This window comes from Varroa destructor, unplaced genomic scaffold (assembly GCF_002443255.2).
Source record: "Varroa destructor unplaced genomic scaffold, Vdes_3.0 BEIS01000003.1, whole genome shotgun sequence".
NCBI lineage: Eukaryota > Metazoa > Arthropoda > Arachnida > Mesostigmata > Varroidae > Varroa > Varroa destructor.
Genome location: NW_019211456.1, coordinates 1,302,511 through 1,318,879, shown reverse-complemented (window position 1 = coordinate 1,318,879; position 16,369 = coordinate 1,302,511). Strand labels below are relative to the sequence as shown.

General features: G+C 38.8%; 1 protein-coding gene across 1 annotated transcript; it reads right to left on the bottom strand.

The window, feature by feature from the left end:
* Nucleotides 1-1,349: 1,349 nt before the first annotated feature.
* Nucleotides 1,350-16,236, bottom strand: IntS4 (integrator complex subunit 4). The gene is made up of 17 exons (XM_022796975.2): nucleotides 15,708-16,236; nucleotides 13,066-13,199; nucleotides 12,676-12,885; nucleotides 12,267-12,438; nucleotides 11,663-11,848; nucleotides 10,001-10,129; nucleotides 9,564-9,731; nucleotides 9,066-9,290; nucleotides 8,721-8,914; nucleotides 8,246-8,386; nucleotides 7,901-8,135; nucleotides 7,400-7,561; nucleotides 7,103-7,240; nucleotides 6,674-6,784; nucleotides 6,319-6,576; nucleotides 5,870-6,000; nucleotides 1,350-1,997 (listed from the first exon to the last, which is right to left on the bottom strand). The coding sequence occupies exons 1-17, from the start codon at nucleotides 15,837-15,839 to the stop codon at nucleotides 1,751-1,753; spliced, it is 2,973 nt and encodes a 990-aa protein (XP_022652710.1). The 5' UTR covers nucleotides 15,840-16,236; the 3' UTR covers nucleotides 1,350-1,750.
* Nucleotides 16,237-16,369: the final 133 nt, after the last annotated feature.

Sequence of the window (16,369 nt, the reverse complement as noted above, 5' to 3'; positions counted from 1 at the left end):
CATAGAAACAATACGATAGCCATCTGCCAAAACCGGAATTTGAGCCAGTTACAACGGCAAGTTCATGGTTACCGTAGCGACGTAATCAGACATACGCATTAGGCGCCCTGTGGTACGTCCTATTAAATTCCATGAACGTAGCAGTTTACTTAACAGTACTCTGTATCGTAAAAAGAAATAGACCTTACTGAATTTAAATAGCTTTTAATTTACAAGCTACGAATATACCTATTTTGGATACAAACCGCAATTTTTAATCGGTACGTCTTCACGCCCGGAGAACAACGCATGTGCAAAAACATCACTAACAGTATTAATGACAACTGGAATTTGGAGCTATTATATAACACCTCCGCTAAGGAGACGCTCCGGGTGCACATAATGTGGTTATCATTGAGTACGAGAAAAAGCATATTTTCTCGTACTCAATAGTTAGCAGGGGCATCTTTGTGTATAATAAATATGTTTACACGAAAAATAGTGCAAAAGCTTTCTATGCAGAGTTGCATCTCAAGGCAATCTCTTTCACTGCATAATAAAATGTCTGTTTTTTTATTGTAGGAACGGTGCCTATTTATCTGCATGTTTATTTTGAAATAATTAAACGATCTTACACAATTTCACGTAAAACCCTGACACTGAACTGAAAGACTGACTAAAACAACAGGTAACAACAACAACAACAACATCACATATTTTATTAAACTAGTAACATTGAGAGAAACAAGACAGCCTGGTTTAGATGAAAATACAATAGATCGATTACTAATGTCGTTCTTCTACGAACTCCAGCGTAGTTTCAGACCATCCTACTATGTTGTGATGTAAAGCCAGTTCAGTACTAAATGAATGTAGAGATGAGAATAGTTGAATTTTGTTAACAAAAAGGCATAACTACAAAACTGGCATTTGTTTGCACTAAAAAAAATAATCAAGACAAATCATTGAAACAACTGAGGCTTGTCTCAAAGACGAATGCATGCTTTCCATTATATTGTCATCAGAATTGGAAAATTAATTGAAGAGGAGATTGCGTTACCTAGTACGCTAAGCCATAAAAAATTAAAGCACTTGTTGAATATGCCTACATGTTTAGAATACGAAGACAACGCCCTGCTCTAAGTTTGTTTGTGGGACTACTACGATTGATCTAGATAATCTTTGAAACACGACCTTTATTTATGTAGCTCCAATAAAATTCCACAGTTCGATATATTTCTGTTTACAGAGTTCAGTTAAATGAGGAGAACATGGAAATCCGAATTTCTGTTAAACCTTTAACTAAACTTGTACAAAGGGCATTGACTTATATAAGAGATACAATCACCCAAAGTCGATCAGACACTAAGCATTGTTTATCTGAGTTTATTAAGTTTAGTATGCGATCAATAAACGGATTTCTTCAAATTACAACATGTTTATTACATTTTTATTGTTTTCATGTGTCATGCAATAAACATACGTTTGTCTACTCGGTACGTATTTGCTAATCCCGAATGATTTATGTGTAATACTCGCTGTTATAAGCAGTAACGTTACATCATGGATGTCAACGGTGCCCTAGTTTTTAGTTTTCTAACATGCTTTCAGATAATCTTAGAGGTTGTATCTCGATATAACACAGCTAATTGAAAAAAGTTTCTATCTGGAATTTGATATGTAGTATGACTCACGAGCCTGTGTACAAATTCTTCTTCACAATGTTAAATAAAACATTCAGTATAAAAAAAAATATGAATACATAAATAAACTACAACGCTTTCTTAGGAGGTTTTGGCGATATAAATACCCGAACAGGTTCACAAAGTTCGATAAAGTTGCTTTCATCGCCACTGGCGAATGCAAGGACTATACCTAACTCAACGTGTAGCGCCTCACTCCAAACGCCATGAGAAAGAAGTACACGCGTGTAGAGACGCTGTCGACCATCGTCCGTTGGCCTGAAGTTCGACCTTCGAGGAAGTATCAGTTGTTCTTGCTTGTCGGGATAACGCAGCCTGCGAAGTGAAATCGGAAGGAATTATTGGTTGCTCCTTTGAGCCACGCGTGAATCTCACAAATATTATTGCAAAAGTCAAATCTAGTACCGTGTTGTCTTTGAAAGTGGATGAAAGAAGTTGGAGAAGATTGTAAAGGTGTCAAGGAACTTAAATATAGGGAATATCTAATTGTAACAAATAAAAGCTAAAAGAAAGCATATATATATATAAGCTAAAATAGGTAAAATCAACGTTTTACATACAGAATAAGTGTTGGAGTTAGCTGGTTTTTTCGTGATAGGACAACCAGTGTACTTAAGCCGCATTTTTTGCCTGACTTTGGAAAATCTTGACTTTTTAAGCTCTAAAGTTGCATTATGTACAAATATAAACCTCGTTTTTTTACAATTAAAAATTCGTAACTGGCTTACGTTTGTTGTCTTTCTAGCCTACTTCTGGAATAGCTATATTGCAAATGGGTGTAGATATACCATATTGTCATATTGTAGAGGGTATAAAAATATGTATAGTTATGCTTGAAGAAAACAACTAGGCCGCATTTGAAATTCGTGTTTTTGGCTGTGTTAGTTTTCTTAATGGCCAAGCTTGAAGCCTTTGTTTTCCTAAAACATTTCGCCAAACTGATGATGGCAAAAAGATTTAGAAAATCAACAGAAAAATAACCTAGGCATAATTTCCTGTTGCTTTCAAATAGTGCTGAAATGCTTTATAAATATATACTGCGCCAATATAATAAGTAGTATGGTACTGCGCTTGCAACAGCTCGAATAGCCTGACGGCGCCCATTCTAGCGGCACCCGACACCATTCATAAACTGACAGGTTTCTCTTGCTTTCCCCAAGGCTTCAATTTTCTGTTGCCAATCTCGGAGTGAATGCAACTCCGCGGCATTTTGACTTTCTACAAACTCACATTCAGATAGATGACCATTTCGGCAGATCGACCTGCTAGCAGAAACAGTTCAGACAGAGAGACCAAGCTAGAACCCTCTTCATACTCCTACCCATGGACGTGTTGAGCAGCTTCTGAAGCGGACTGCAGCTCACGGCAGCCTTGTCTGTTCATTGTATCCGGCCCCATACGACCATCCTCCAGAATCTTGTACCGTGGAGGTTTGACGGTTCTCTCAATAGGACTGATGCAGTTTTGTCTGAGATAGTCCGTTACCGTCTACGATCGCGCCGAAGTCTCCAAGCACGCACTGCTAAGCTTGTGACCTATGATTTCTCCCTGCCTGTGATGGCTTCCTTTGCCAAAAATGGAGGAACGTAGAGAACTGTTCCCTCTCACTTTATACTGCGCCCCAGGCTATTCTCAGGCATGTCTACTGGGATACTGACTTTCTCTACGAACCTTAAGGTTATCGCACCCATAAGGTTATCGCACCCATAAGGTTATCGCACCCATAAGGTTATCGCACCCATAAGGTTATCGCACCCATAAGGTTATCGCACCCATAAGGTTATCGCACCCATAAGGTTATCGCACCCATAAGGTTATCGCACGCAGTCGAGGGTCGTTATCGCACGCAGTCGAGGGTCCTTTATTCAGTCCAAGACCGTGCTGCAGCACTAGCAGAATGGACAGCCGTGCCATGGCGTCCACCATAGCATTCGTCGTGTTTATCGAGTTGTTACAAGCATATCCGAGTTACCGTTTCCTCAGTGAAACTAAATTATCATTTGGTGTTTCCTCATTCAAACTAAATTATCATTTGGTGTTTCCTCATTCAAACTAAATTATCATTTGGTGTTCTTCATTGATCGCATTAAAGTTGATCTGAAAAACGCATTAGGGCTGTATGAAAAACGCATTAAAATTTTTGATCCGAGTTCTCTCAGTTCTTTCCGGCTAGTATGGGACCTGACTATGGCGGAAGAAGAAGACACTATATTCCGTGATTCTACCGCACTTTTTGAATGACATGGCATAGTCTTGTTAGTTTTTGACAATGCAGGTTCGAGACAATGCAGGTTCGAATCATCAATCGTTTGGGGAGGGACTAACTAATACCGCATGATTCCCTTATAGACCAAATTCCTTCTTTGCTTTGCAACTGATTGGGGAACACATCTTCTCATGACCTACTTCTCATCACCTGTGATCAACCGCTTCATAAATGATCTTGGATTTCGCTGCGTTTGTGTAGAGTTTCGCACGTAGAAATGCTACTGAGTAAATTGTTTTCCATGAAGTCGTGTGGTACTGAAATTCGAGCGCCTTATTGTAGCAAGCTTTCATAAAATGGTTTAAAATAATTCGGTAGTAAAAGTTTAATTTTCGGCGATATCAGGATTACTCACGTTCTCGTCTTACTCAGCTTTCGTATTAATTTCACAAGCCTTCCTTGTAATCGATAGATACAAGAAAAGGTACTTATATATATAAATTTTCAAGCCATATATATAAATTTTCAAGCCTTCCTTGTAATCGATAGATACAAGAAAGGGTAAGTTTCACATATAAATTTTCGGGATGTAAGCAGCCTCATGATGACATATCTTAGTTATAAGTAGCACATATTTGTAATAGATCTTATGGATCTGAGAAACTTTCAAATGACACTAGTTCCGACCGAACGCGACTCTCTCGCGATTTTGTTACTTTAAAGAAATCTAGCTAGAAAAACGGTCAAATTTTTTGCGACAATACTGGAGGCAATACTGGACATAAGTTTGCTTTACCCTCAGACATTGAACTTCGGTGCAGTGGTGCCAGTCGCCCCCCTTTAAATAACGCCCGTACAAATGCGGTCAAAATTTATTCCTGAAAATTTAAACCACCGCCAATTCTTGTCCATAAAAGAGCTATTAGCGTACGCAACGACGAGCTCGCGCCTCCTTCAAGCTGGACTTGCTTTGCCCCTAAGCCGTTACGCCGGCATCTGTCTGTAACTTCATCTCCAAAATCTGCTGAGAGCAGCTTTCATTTGCTTTGATTCTCTTACTTTCTTAAACATTACCGATTGGTAGGTTAGCCTATGATTCGACAAACTTCAAACAGAGTTCCTTTAAGTAGATTAAGGCGTAAAATAGACTTGACATTCGTGCAAAATCTCATGTAGGCAGCCTATAGTAGCGGGTGAGACTCACGAAGCTTTTCAACTCCATACCCGTCGCCGAAATTGGCAGGATTTTCACCTTCCAGATTTCCTCGGAATGCACGGAAAAAAAATTCAAATCAGTGTAATCGTGTTATTGTCGCTGTGATTCACTTGATCTTTTTTAACCTTTAAAGTTTTTTTCAGATATAAAATGCCATTTTTCTCTCATGTCATCTAAATTCGTGCTGCTCTACCAGTATCGGCTGATCAAAATAAAAAATAAAAAAATAAAGAAAATCATAATATTAAAGCAGTGGAGGCTTGTGAGAGCCTCGTCATTGCGAATTTGTGACAATCAGTTTGCGGCAGTTAACGCAGAATTTCACCATTCTATGTTTTTGATACGGACGACCAAAGAGGGCCTTATGCTGAAAGACAATTCGATGATAACGTTTCGCAACATAATATGAAACCATCGCGGCTATGTGAAAATGAATGGTGAATTGCCGAATCCTTATAGGATTATCCATTTGCTAAGCGGCACATAGTCTAACCACGGTAAGTCTGCAGAAATACCTAAACTTAATGATTACCAATCGTAAATAATTGATAGTTGGTAATATTTAAGGTATTACTGTTTTCAGAAAAAAACGACAGTGAGAGTCTTGAGCGCGATATGTCAATTGACGCTGCGCAAACGTGATTTTTTTATCAGCTGTCCCCATTCGTCGGTGAATCATTCAACGAAAAAGCCGTAGCAGCTGTTACTGACAGCTATCAATTTTCACCTGTTATAGAATTACAAAAAATAAGTAACCATCAGTACCTTATTCTCACTGCCGCTACGTCCGCGACATTTTCCAGTTCGCAATCGAGGGTAACAGCGACAGGGATTCCGGCCTGGAATTTAATTGGAAGGTCCTGGTCGCCAGTTGGCTCATTGATCACTGCACTCGCCTATTAAATAAGTTCAACCGAAAAAAAAATACTTGAATGTACATAATCGCGCAATTATTATAAAACAGTGCAATAAAGTTAAGCGGAAAACATCATCAATTAACATTTCATAATCACCAAATCGATTAGTTATGGGTATATTCGGTAACAAAAGTTCCCCAAAAACATAGTGAGACTTTTCGATGCGTATACATTTTGGCGAACATTTCATAAACTTTTTCAAGGAAGCCTAGCTTATATTCAATTCAAAACGGTGATTATAACATTGATACTGGATCAAGATACCATATGTGTGCCTAGAGTAGCTTATACAGTTACCTGTCGAATTCTCTGTAGACTTTCTTCCGCAGATCGATAATGTGGGATAATCAACATGTGCCCGGTAGTAGATCCTCCAGTCGTAGCTGGGAGCTTATGCGTGTTTGTCGTAGCTAGCTGTTCAAGGAGAGGCGCCACTGCTCGACACACCGAGCCAGGCCGAGTGTCCGAAAGGGTATCCAGTTCGCGAAGAACAGCTACTGTCCATGCTTCCGGATCGAGTTTATGCTCTTCCAGGTACGTTTGCAGTCGGTCCACCTATGTAACAACCAATTATAGGTGTGTTGAAACGAGGCAGCATTAGTCACACCCTTAAAGAATTTCTAAATATTGTTATTTGTGACCACAAACTAACCTGTAAAAGGAACGCTTCACAAAGTCCTAGGGCTGACATATTACATCCACGTATAACGAGTACAAGATGCAGGGCTCGAAGACGAAGCCATAACTGCCTAACAGCAGCCACCTGCAGCATTCATATGATAAAATAATAAATATTTGAGGAAATAACAAAGTCGTAACTAATAGAATGAGTAAACGTGAAAAACTTATTCAGTGAAATTTATCTTTGCATTGTATGAGAAGTGGCGAAAAAGGAAGCATATATATTACGGCAATATTATTTTGTTGGAAACCTTATTGGAAATATAGGGAATAACCTCAATATATAGGTGAGTGACATCGAAATTAAATTAAATGGTAGAAACAATTATGATCGTTTATTTTTTTCGATGAGGTTATCGCCATAAACGTATGTTGCAAAAGACTGTGTTGCATCTCATACCTCGGGAGGGGTGAGGCCGACAAAGCGATGTTCAAGAATCGAGGCCTGTGCAAATAGCTCGTCCAATTGCGCCTTAAGTGCAGGGCCCATTGGCTGCGTCGCCTGCCCAAGATCAAACCATGAGCGATTCGTCACCACCTGATCAAAGACAAATTTCAGTATTACAATACAAAAATTATATTTATACGAACGCTCCCAATATTCAAGAAACAATAATTTGAAACTGGCCTCATTTAAGTTAAGCTTGTATGCGAGCAGCACTGTGGGTCAAATAAGGCAGTGGGCCTTTTCTCGTACCTGACTAATCGTCGATTGACACGTGATAAAGATTCGAGCACAATGAGCAGCAGGGGCCAATGCAGGCTCAACCGCTGCCAATTGGTGTAGATCCTCAATCGCCGACCGTAGCCATCGATGACGCACTTCCAAAGAACAACTGGCTGGAAGATGTACTACTCTCTGCAATCAATAATATGTAAACATCGACCACAGCTCCTCATAAGGTAACTGTACAAATTTTGAAAATTATGAAATACTTATCACAAAAACTAATGGGCTTAATCAGGAAGATTAAGGGAACTGATTGTCATAGAAAGAAGAATCGTCGTACGATCATCTTAAACAAAGACCTAAATTTATTCTAATGTAACTTTTATTTAGAAAGGACATGATTTACGCACTCCTAATGTAGATTTTGCTACGCAGACTATCACTACTGCCAATGAAGATGAATAGATAAAACTGAATTGACAAATGCAAACTATGCTCCTTATAATTGCTTGTCTATATGCTGCTGACCTGTAACACGTGTCTAAGAAACGTCTCACTCTGCTCAAGCGAAGAACTCGTCAAAGTCTTTGACGCAGCTAAAATTTGCCCATTTTTCAATGGCAACTCCAGGTATGGCACAAGGTGTGGCATTGAATCCCTCAGGTAGATGTAATGCCTGAGTGTGTGTTCTTCAAGTAAAGGAAGCATCGTTGCACAGCCGGCCGCTGCATTGAAAATCACGATCAAGATCGCCATATAACGCCTGTGTGTCAGGTGAAAAATTGCCAAAATTATTCCACTGAACCCTATATTTGGAGTCCTTCATGCTTAGAACAAGAGGCATCACATACGGAAGATTTTTATTCAGTTCACCTATCTTCGACGTCAGGTTCCGGCAGATCAAGATATGGATGGATATTGAGCAGTTTTGGCACCAGGGCTAATGTTATGTGAGGGTTTCGCTCCCCTAAGCGCATTAAACACCGATAAATGCTTTTGCGGTCCTGAGGGTACCTGCGAACAAAGATGAGACAAACATTGTTGAACCTAAATGCCGCATTTTTAAACTCTCATAAATTATAACTAATATTACATTTTCAGCAACCAGGGCAATGAAACTATCATGACAGTGTTATCGGTATGGTCTCGAGACGTGAAAACACTTCTTTGTAACTTTGTTTTGAGCGACATTCTCAGAATAGCTGGCAGACTAATTTTGCTCTTCAAAGTTCGGTCTAGTACACTGAAGAAACGTAGTAAAGGCTGTTAATAGGTAAAACAAGGTGCGTAACAAGTTGTCCTTGCCACCATAAACGTCAACAGGCGTTGATTGGATGAGACAACCTACATCCTTAAATTTTCGAGAAGGGCTTCAATACAGGAGTTCAAACTTGTGGCAGTTCTCAGGCGGCAGCAGCATAGCATCCGGTGCAGAGCCTCGCGTGTGTACATAGAAAAATCCTTAAGAACTGCCAACACGGTATCAAGTTGATCATCGCGAAGTACATGTGCGTGGCCCATTTTTTCCAAAACATCGATTGCCTGTAATAAAACACAATACGAAATAAAAATACATTCATCTTTTGTACGTAACAAATCTTAATGTAATCTGTATTGTACGTAGATCACAGATCATGTACTTTTTTAATCCTCGCAGTACTTTTCTAAATACACATGATAATTTAATTTGTACCTTGAGGCGAACTTCCTCAATTTCATCGTTGAACATATCCACAACAAAGTCGAGCGATTGCGAGGCAAATGAAGCAGATTTGATAGCCAAATTGCAAAGGGACTCAAGGGAAGCCAGTCGGACTTCAAGAAATTCGTCCTCTAGTGCGTGGACAAAGAAACCGCACGCTCCCTGATTAATCAAGCTTACAGTTTCCTCATCAACCTTCTCACGAGGAGCATCGTCCTGCGGTCAAAGAACAATACAGTTTCAATTAGATAGACTAAGATAGTAGAATTTTTTTTGGTAAACACGTAAGTACACGGATATTTGGTTCAATGTTTTTCGTAAGAAACAAGTAAGAAAAGAAGCTATGCGATCGTCATACTTTGGTCTACAGGAACGATTATTACCAGAGCGAAAAGGTGCATGCCTCGTGTATCAAGCGAGTGCACGCTCACCGCGTAACAGATCTTGAGCCGATACGCCACATGCACTCTGCAGGAGTTCTCATCTCACCTGCCATTTTTGTCCAGACGACCATTCACCAGCTTGGAACGCCTCTCGTTGACGCTCATGAGCCGATGCTTTTCTTCGCAGATTTGACATAAGCTTTTTATCAAGTGTTTGTTCCAGAAAACCAGGAGACACGTCAAGCATACTTCCCAGTAGTTGGGCTGCCAGAACCTGTAGTATGTGTGGTAAAAATGAACTTGGTATAACAGATGATATTTATATATTTGCGCTTGAACAGCCATAGAAATAACAAAATCCTCCACTAATACCTATCACTACATTGGACAGTAATCAAAGTTTACCGGTAATTATTACCAGACAAACTGTATTTGGACGGAACAAGCATGTTTGTAGTATAATAGTATTCACGGTTATTATTAGAGCTTGGAGGCTTGGGAAGACAGTCAGAAGAAACGGAGTTTTACCGTAAGTAAACTTACCCGCACGTTCATGCAACCATCATTGATCATCTGGCAGATATTAGCAAACGCGTGATCGTAAAGAGAAATCTTTTCGCCTGAACCCGGCGCCGATTCAACTAGCTCACGACCATGCAATTGAGCCAACGCCTGCAATATAATTAACAATAATATTTTTGTGAGACGGTAGCAGCTCATATTATCAAAATTGTTTTCCAATCCTACCAAACACATAGTATCACCCTTTGGTGTGTTAGTCTAGGCTTTGCCCTAGATTATATAGCCTTTTTAGCTTCCACCATAATACATTTTTTATCATGTATAATCAAACGTTTTAGGCATTGTTCGATTTCGTTTCGGTTTTGAAGTGATTCGCATATCAAAATACGCAATCGTCAATTCGCGTGGCGTCCAAACATCCGAGTTTCTTTTTGTAGACAGTTTTTTTAAATACATCAGAACTATTTGCCAGTGGATCTTTAGTTCCTTAGCGATGTTACGGTTATTCACGTTTCAGTATTGCTCAGCTTCCTCATTAATTTCATCAACTTTTGGGTCGACCTTTTATATCAACATCTTTAGACCGTTTTTTTCCAAGAACACATCTTGACCATGGGCAGAACGGTTTTATGGATTTCGATAGTATTTTGTGTCTTTATTGTAATAATGTTACAGATGTTTGCAGCGATTTTGCTCATCTTCCAGTCGCTCTACCTTAAACGCCCTTGTGTCTGACTAAATGCATTCCAACAATCTTAGCATACCTACTACTGCCAAATCCAGCATTTCACCGACATGATTTGTATTACCTTAGATAGAGCTGTGTGGAGCCACCTAGTTAAAAAAGCGTCAATACTTTTTTAACTATTTCATCCAGTCCTGTTTGTGTAGCACATAATAAGCACTGTATAACATTATGTAGACACAGACATACAGAAATACTGCGAACTGTCCAACCTTGACTGGTTATAGTAAATCTTCCAGTGGAAACCCTGAAACTGAAATGTGTGTCTATTTCAAAGACAAAAAAATTGGCGCACATTTCGATGTCTAGTACGTTTCAATACAATCTTTTTTGGATGTGTGGAAACGCAGGTTTCTAGAATTTTTGGTCTACTAACAAACGAAATCTTTGAATCGCAAAATTTTTGCAGGCAGTATAGTTGAGTAAAATTCCGCAAGTCAAGAGGCATCAATATCGCGTCATCCATAGCCGCTATTGGAGGATTGTTTGGCTATTTTGAAATTTACACGAATAATTGAAAAAAGGTTCAATCTCAGCATGCATATGTATATAAATATTATAGCCGCTGACTTGTTGTATTTCGTACTAATATCGTATAATTGTATAATTCGATTTATTCGGTTCTTAGTCAACATTCGACCTAAAGTGTACTACTTCTCGGTCTTTTATTTTCTCGGGGTACTATTACGTAAGCCGTAAGATATGGCGCTCGAAACTGTGTGATTAGTTTTTCAAGTGTTTTTCTGATTGGATTGTTTTTATATAGTAGACAGAGTGGAACGTTCAAAAGCATATGCATGAAGCCCTGAAGCACGCTGTTGCTGTTCGAAATAATTTGTGAGATTGTTTTCGTGGAGCCAATACGCCAGTAATGTTTGCGCACCAAAACCACACAACATACATCTTTAGCTAAGAATGATAGATATAAAGGCACTTACAACAACGAGTTTCATTGACACCATTCGCACACATTCGAAGTCATCATTAAGCCCTCTTATTGCTTCAGCATAAAGTGACACATCTAGCGGAACGCTTCGACGGTGGAGGATAAGAGCCGCCTCTAACGCGGCTGTTCGTACTCGGGGTTCCTGATGACGCGTGTGAATCGTCAGAGTTGTCAAAACCTGTTCAAAACACAGAGAGAGACATGTACTTAAGCATGCATTATTGGTAATCTTTATTATTGGTAAATCTGATATTTATATATATATATATAACATGACATACACACCTGAAACATACTTAACACCATCCATGTTCATTTAAACAAAAATAATGAATACTTTGATATGTCCAAGTTAATTTCAGCAATTTTTATTTGTTTTGCGAACACGAAGTTTTGATGGCGGTCTGCTGTAGAAATGGGTGGTCGGACCATCGCGTTACATTATCGAAGTCTACTCATTTTATTGCCACTTGTTGTAACATATTGTCATAGAACACTTGGGCTAACTTAAAATGTAAAACGAAGCTAAACTAATTTCCCAATAAGCTCTGTAATTATGATTGCATTCATTGGCAAGTAAAGCGTCGAATTATTACCTGAGAAAGTGTAACGGTATTATCTACTTGCTCGATCGTCTGTGTAGAAGAGCTTCGTGAGGTTCTAAAGCTCGGGGCAGTTTCCGAGGATGCCGGCACTAACTTAGCTAACCATGTCAACACTCGACTTTTGACAAGGTGACTGGTGTCACTAAGGCTACACTCTAGAATCCTGGAAAGAGGACACAAGTTCATACTTTTCGTCGTTAAAAATTGAATACACGTGCCATGTTATATTCGTTACACAGTTCCTTAAGACCTGATCAGAGTTTTTCAAACAAAATCAGATTGTGGGGTCGTTGCTTTGCGATAAGGTAAAAGAAGGTGGCGAGATACATTTCTAGTAAAACCTTCGTAGAAAATTTTTAAAATGGCTAGACTCGAGGGGTTGTAACAACAAATACAATACCTTAGACATCTATTGTGAGTGGGTCGATCATCCGCCTTCATAGCATGTTCTCCCACAGCTACAACAGCGTCCATTAAAGCGGCCCTTACAACATGTGACTCCTCTGACGAGTTGGGGCCTATAATAAACGTGCTCAACTCGTCAAGCCGTGAAGGACATAGCAGAGGTAAAAGCGAAGCAATTTTTGCACGCACTGGGCTGTCGCTTTCCCTATTGGACAAGAGTCGAAAAAATCCAAAAAATCAAAATTGTGTTTTTTAAGTGCGACGGCCTCTGGACAGACTCAAAAACTGGCATACAAAAGAGAGAAAACATGACATTAGAAAATAAAAGCTAAGCAGCATTAAAAGTCCGTTTAAGTAAATAAACATTAGGTAGTGAATTAATCACCTTTGGAAGTGTTCAGCAAGAACACGATGCATGAGAACACGTTCTTCTGCCTCTCTAGGCATCGACCTTTCCAACTGAAGAAGAACTCCTAGACGACCACGTTGGTCATTATTATTGCGTAAACTATCGCTCACCTAATGAGAAGGATGCAGAAGCACGATGGTAAGTTAAATGTTTTTACCGTTGTGACTTTGGAGCTAAGTCTCATATATTTACATGAACTATCGACGAAAACACAAGCCATGTAATGCAAATTTCATACAGCGCATATTCATAGCACACAAAGCGTAATCACGTGCGCGTATTAAGCTATAAGTGCAATTTCATTCAAAACCGTTTTCTGAGTCAGAATAATAATATTTTGTTTTTACGAGTTGTTTTCGCTTCACTAAAACGGAAATGTTTTTATTTTCAGAAGTCGTTAACATTATTCGCATCCGTATGTATTTGTATCATGGATAGATAAGTAAAGGATGACGTCTGTCTGAGATTAGCTGTGATGCGATTGGCTTGGCGTTGCTTGTGCTATTGCGTTCAGCTATTTGATATACATATATATACATATATATATACAAAGAGTGTCCTAAAAAAGTAAACGTAACTTTCACCGACAACATGTATCACTGTTAAAATGGTACTTCTCTGTTAGCAACGTTTGAAAATGCGACGGGCACTTGTTTTGCTTACGTCAAGCTCATGGCTTGATTGTCTTACATATTTTTTTAGCAGTTTTGCTATAATTTCTTAGTACTCTTTCTTGGCCAGTAGAATTCATTAATATTCTTGGTCTTCCGGAACATCATGTATGAACATCCTGAACAGTTCCATCTTATCTTTTATCCGATTACTTGTCGACTAACTGATTGATTCTAGTTAATTAACTAATTAATTTTCATTAAGTGCATCTGCCTGAAACTCCCTGCAATAAGACTTTAGTATTTCTGCTGTATGTTCATACTTCCAATTAAAAAATTAGAGCCCGTTAAACAGCATATATATTTCTTGGATAGCCTGATATATATGTACTGCACTAAAAGAGCTCTGCCGAGACCGAAACAGATGATATAGTCTGATGGTACTGATGAACGGCGCGAATGCGTTCAAATTTCCCATCCAACTTCTCTCAGTGTTTGCCGGGTAGCTAAAGATATATGTGGTATGGCATTGTTATGGTTAAAAACGACGCCCGATTATTTTTAGGAGTTTATTTAAGTAATTTTTCTTAAATAGCTTGTTGTAATATTATGAGTTGTTGATAGTAGGAATCCCAATTGATCGTTTTACCCAACGGCAGCAGCCCATACTGCGTGATTGTCTGCAGTTCTACCGAACGTATAGTATCACTTTCTTTGGTGTCTATGCGGCCTCGCTATGGATTACGGAGCAATGTTCTCCAACTTAGTGTCAGATACACTTTTCAGCACCCGTGATTAATTGCTTTAGTGATAACAGACCAACTTTATTCAGTTTCTGCAAAGCTGGAATGACGATTGAATAAATTCTGTTGCGTCAGTTTGTATGATACCCGACCCTCGGACTTCCTTTGTAGCCAGCATCCTTCATATGATTTAGATCTATGTAGTGGTGTGTGTTTAGTTCCTCGGCGATATCATGGCTACTCACATGTCGGTCTTATTTAATTCCTTCGACCTATTTGGTAACTAACACGCCATTGAAAATAAATATTTTAGATCAAAATTTCCAAAAAGACACTTTGACCTGACTGAAAAATGACCACTTTTAGTTCATTTCTTTCTATAATGCATGTCGATCATTTCAGCACAAAATTTCTATGGGCCTGGTCAACATTTTGTGCTTTTATCGTAATAAAATGGACAAAATATAATAAATTCACTTATCTTTAGTCTCAGTAAAGGAATTACAACAATTTTAGCCTATGTACTACTATGTGCCTTTCAAATGATACTTATTATTAGATGTATAATTTCAAAGGTACCTAGCTAGAATACTTTTTCGGCTATCCAGTAGAAATAGGTAGATATAATCTATGTAATGATTCTGTTCACTTTTTGTTATACATTCACTACCGAGAATAACGGGACACCTATACTTCAACCTAATGCAAATAATTCCAATTTGCAACTAATAACCTACGATTACTGGCCTGCGCTTCTTATTTTTCAATCTCAATTTTTCATCTCAAAGCAGCAGTATGGAAAAGGCAGTTACTCGATGTGGTAATTTGCTGCTATCGTAAGTTATTGTTTTAAAATAAAACTGCTCTCCCCACCCAAGCTATTGTTTTAAAATAAAACTGCTCTCCCCACCCAAGCTATTGTTTTAAAATAAAACTGCTTTTCCTTTTTCTTTTAAAAGAAGAGCAGTTTTTTGTTATGCACGCCTACCTCTATTTCGAAGTGGGCATGTAGTGGACTGCAGAATTTCCCACAATGTATATGTTCAAATAAAAGCATAACTTTGGACGTATATTTAAACCTTATTAGCCAGGCATGTTCAAAGTCGCAAGGTTTTATTTAACCGAACGAGTATTTTCTTTATAAGTAAGTAAGAGGGATAAAGTAAAGACGACGTTGGTGATCAACGGCCTCAGGTCCTACAACTACTGCCTATGAAGTATAACAGTACCGTAATGCTTTTTCTAAGGTTAATCTGTTATTTACCTGTTGAGTCTTTGTGTGGATCTCAGCCTTTTTAGTGAGATGTAGCTTCTTCAGTGGCCTTTGTCTCGGAGAACCTTCCTGTATCGTCGCAGAATACTCTGCCAAGGCGCGTTTTTTCAAGACAGCCGCCATGGCTACAAAAAGCCGGCCTAACAGTCAATAATAATTGTTATAACACAAAATAGAACCTTGAACACCTTTATTTCTCCTGCACTGGCTGGTACGTTTGTATCTTTGTAGATTTTTCTTAAAGTTTCGGTAGAACAAGAACGATATTATAAAAATCTGAAGGATCAAAAAATAAATTGTTTTTGATCCCTCGGAAATTGAAGCAACAAGTCACACGTCACGTAATAATGCTATTTGCGCGCTCCGCTGCGATCATCATTTATATTACAACGGAGTTGATCGCATGTATTTTCATTCTGTCAAAAAGTGATTTTCGCTTGTTTATAACATAATTTACAGAACAGCCGCGCTGTTCACATATGACTGGTAGCCGGCCAGTAGTTCGAAACATTCGTCAATAACACCCACTGAACTACACAGAGCATTCGACGAAGTGGATTAGCATAAGTATATTTGCGCGCCTCACGATCAATCTGATATATTTCAAATGTTGATGGATGTTTTATTCATTAAATGCATTGTTCTGGAAGCAG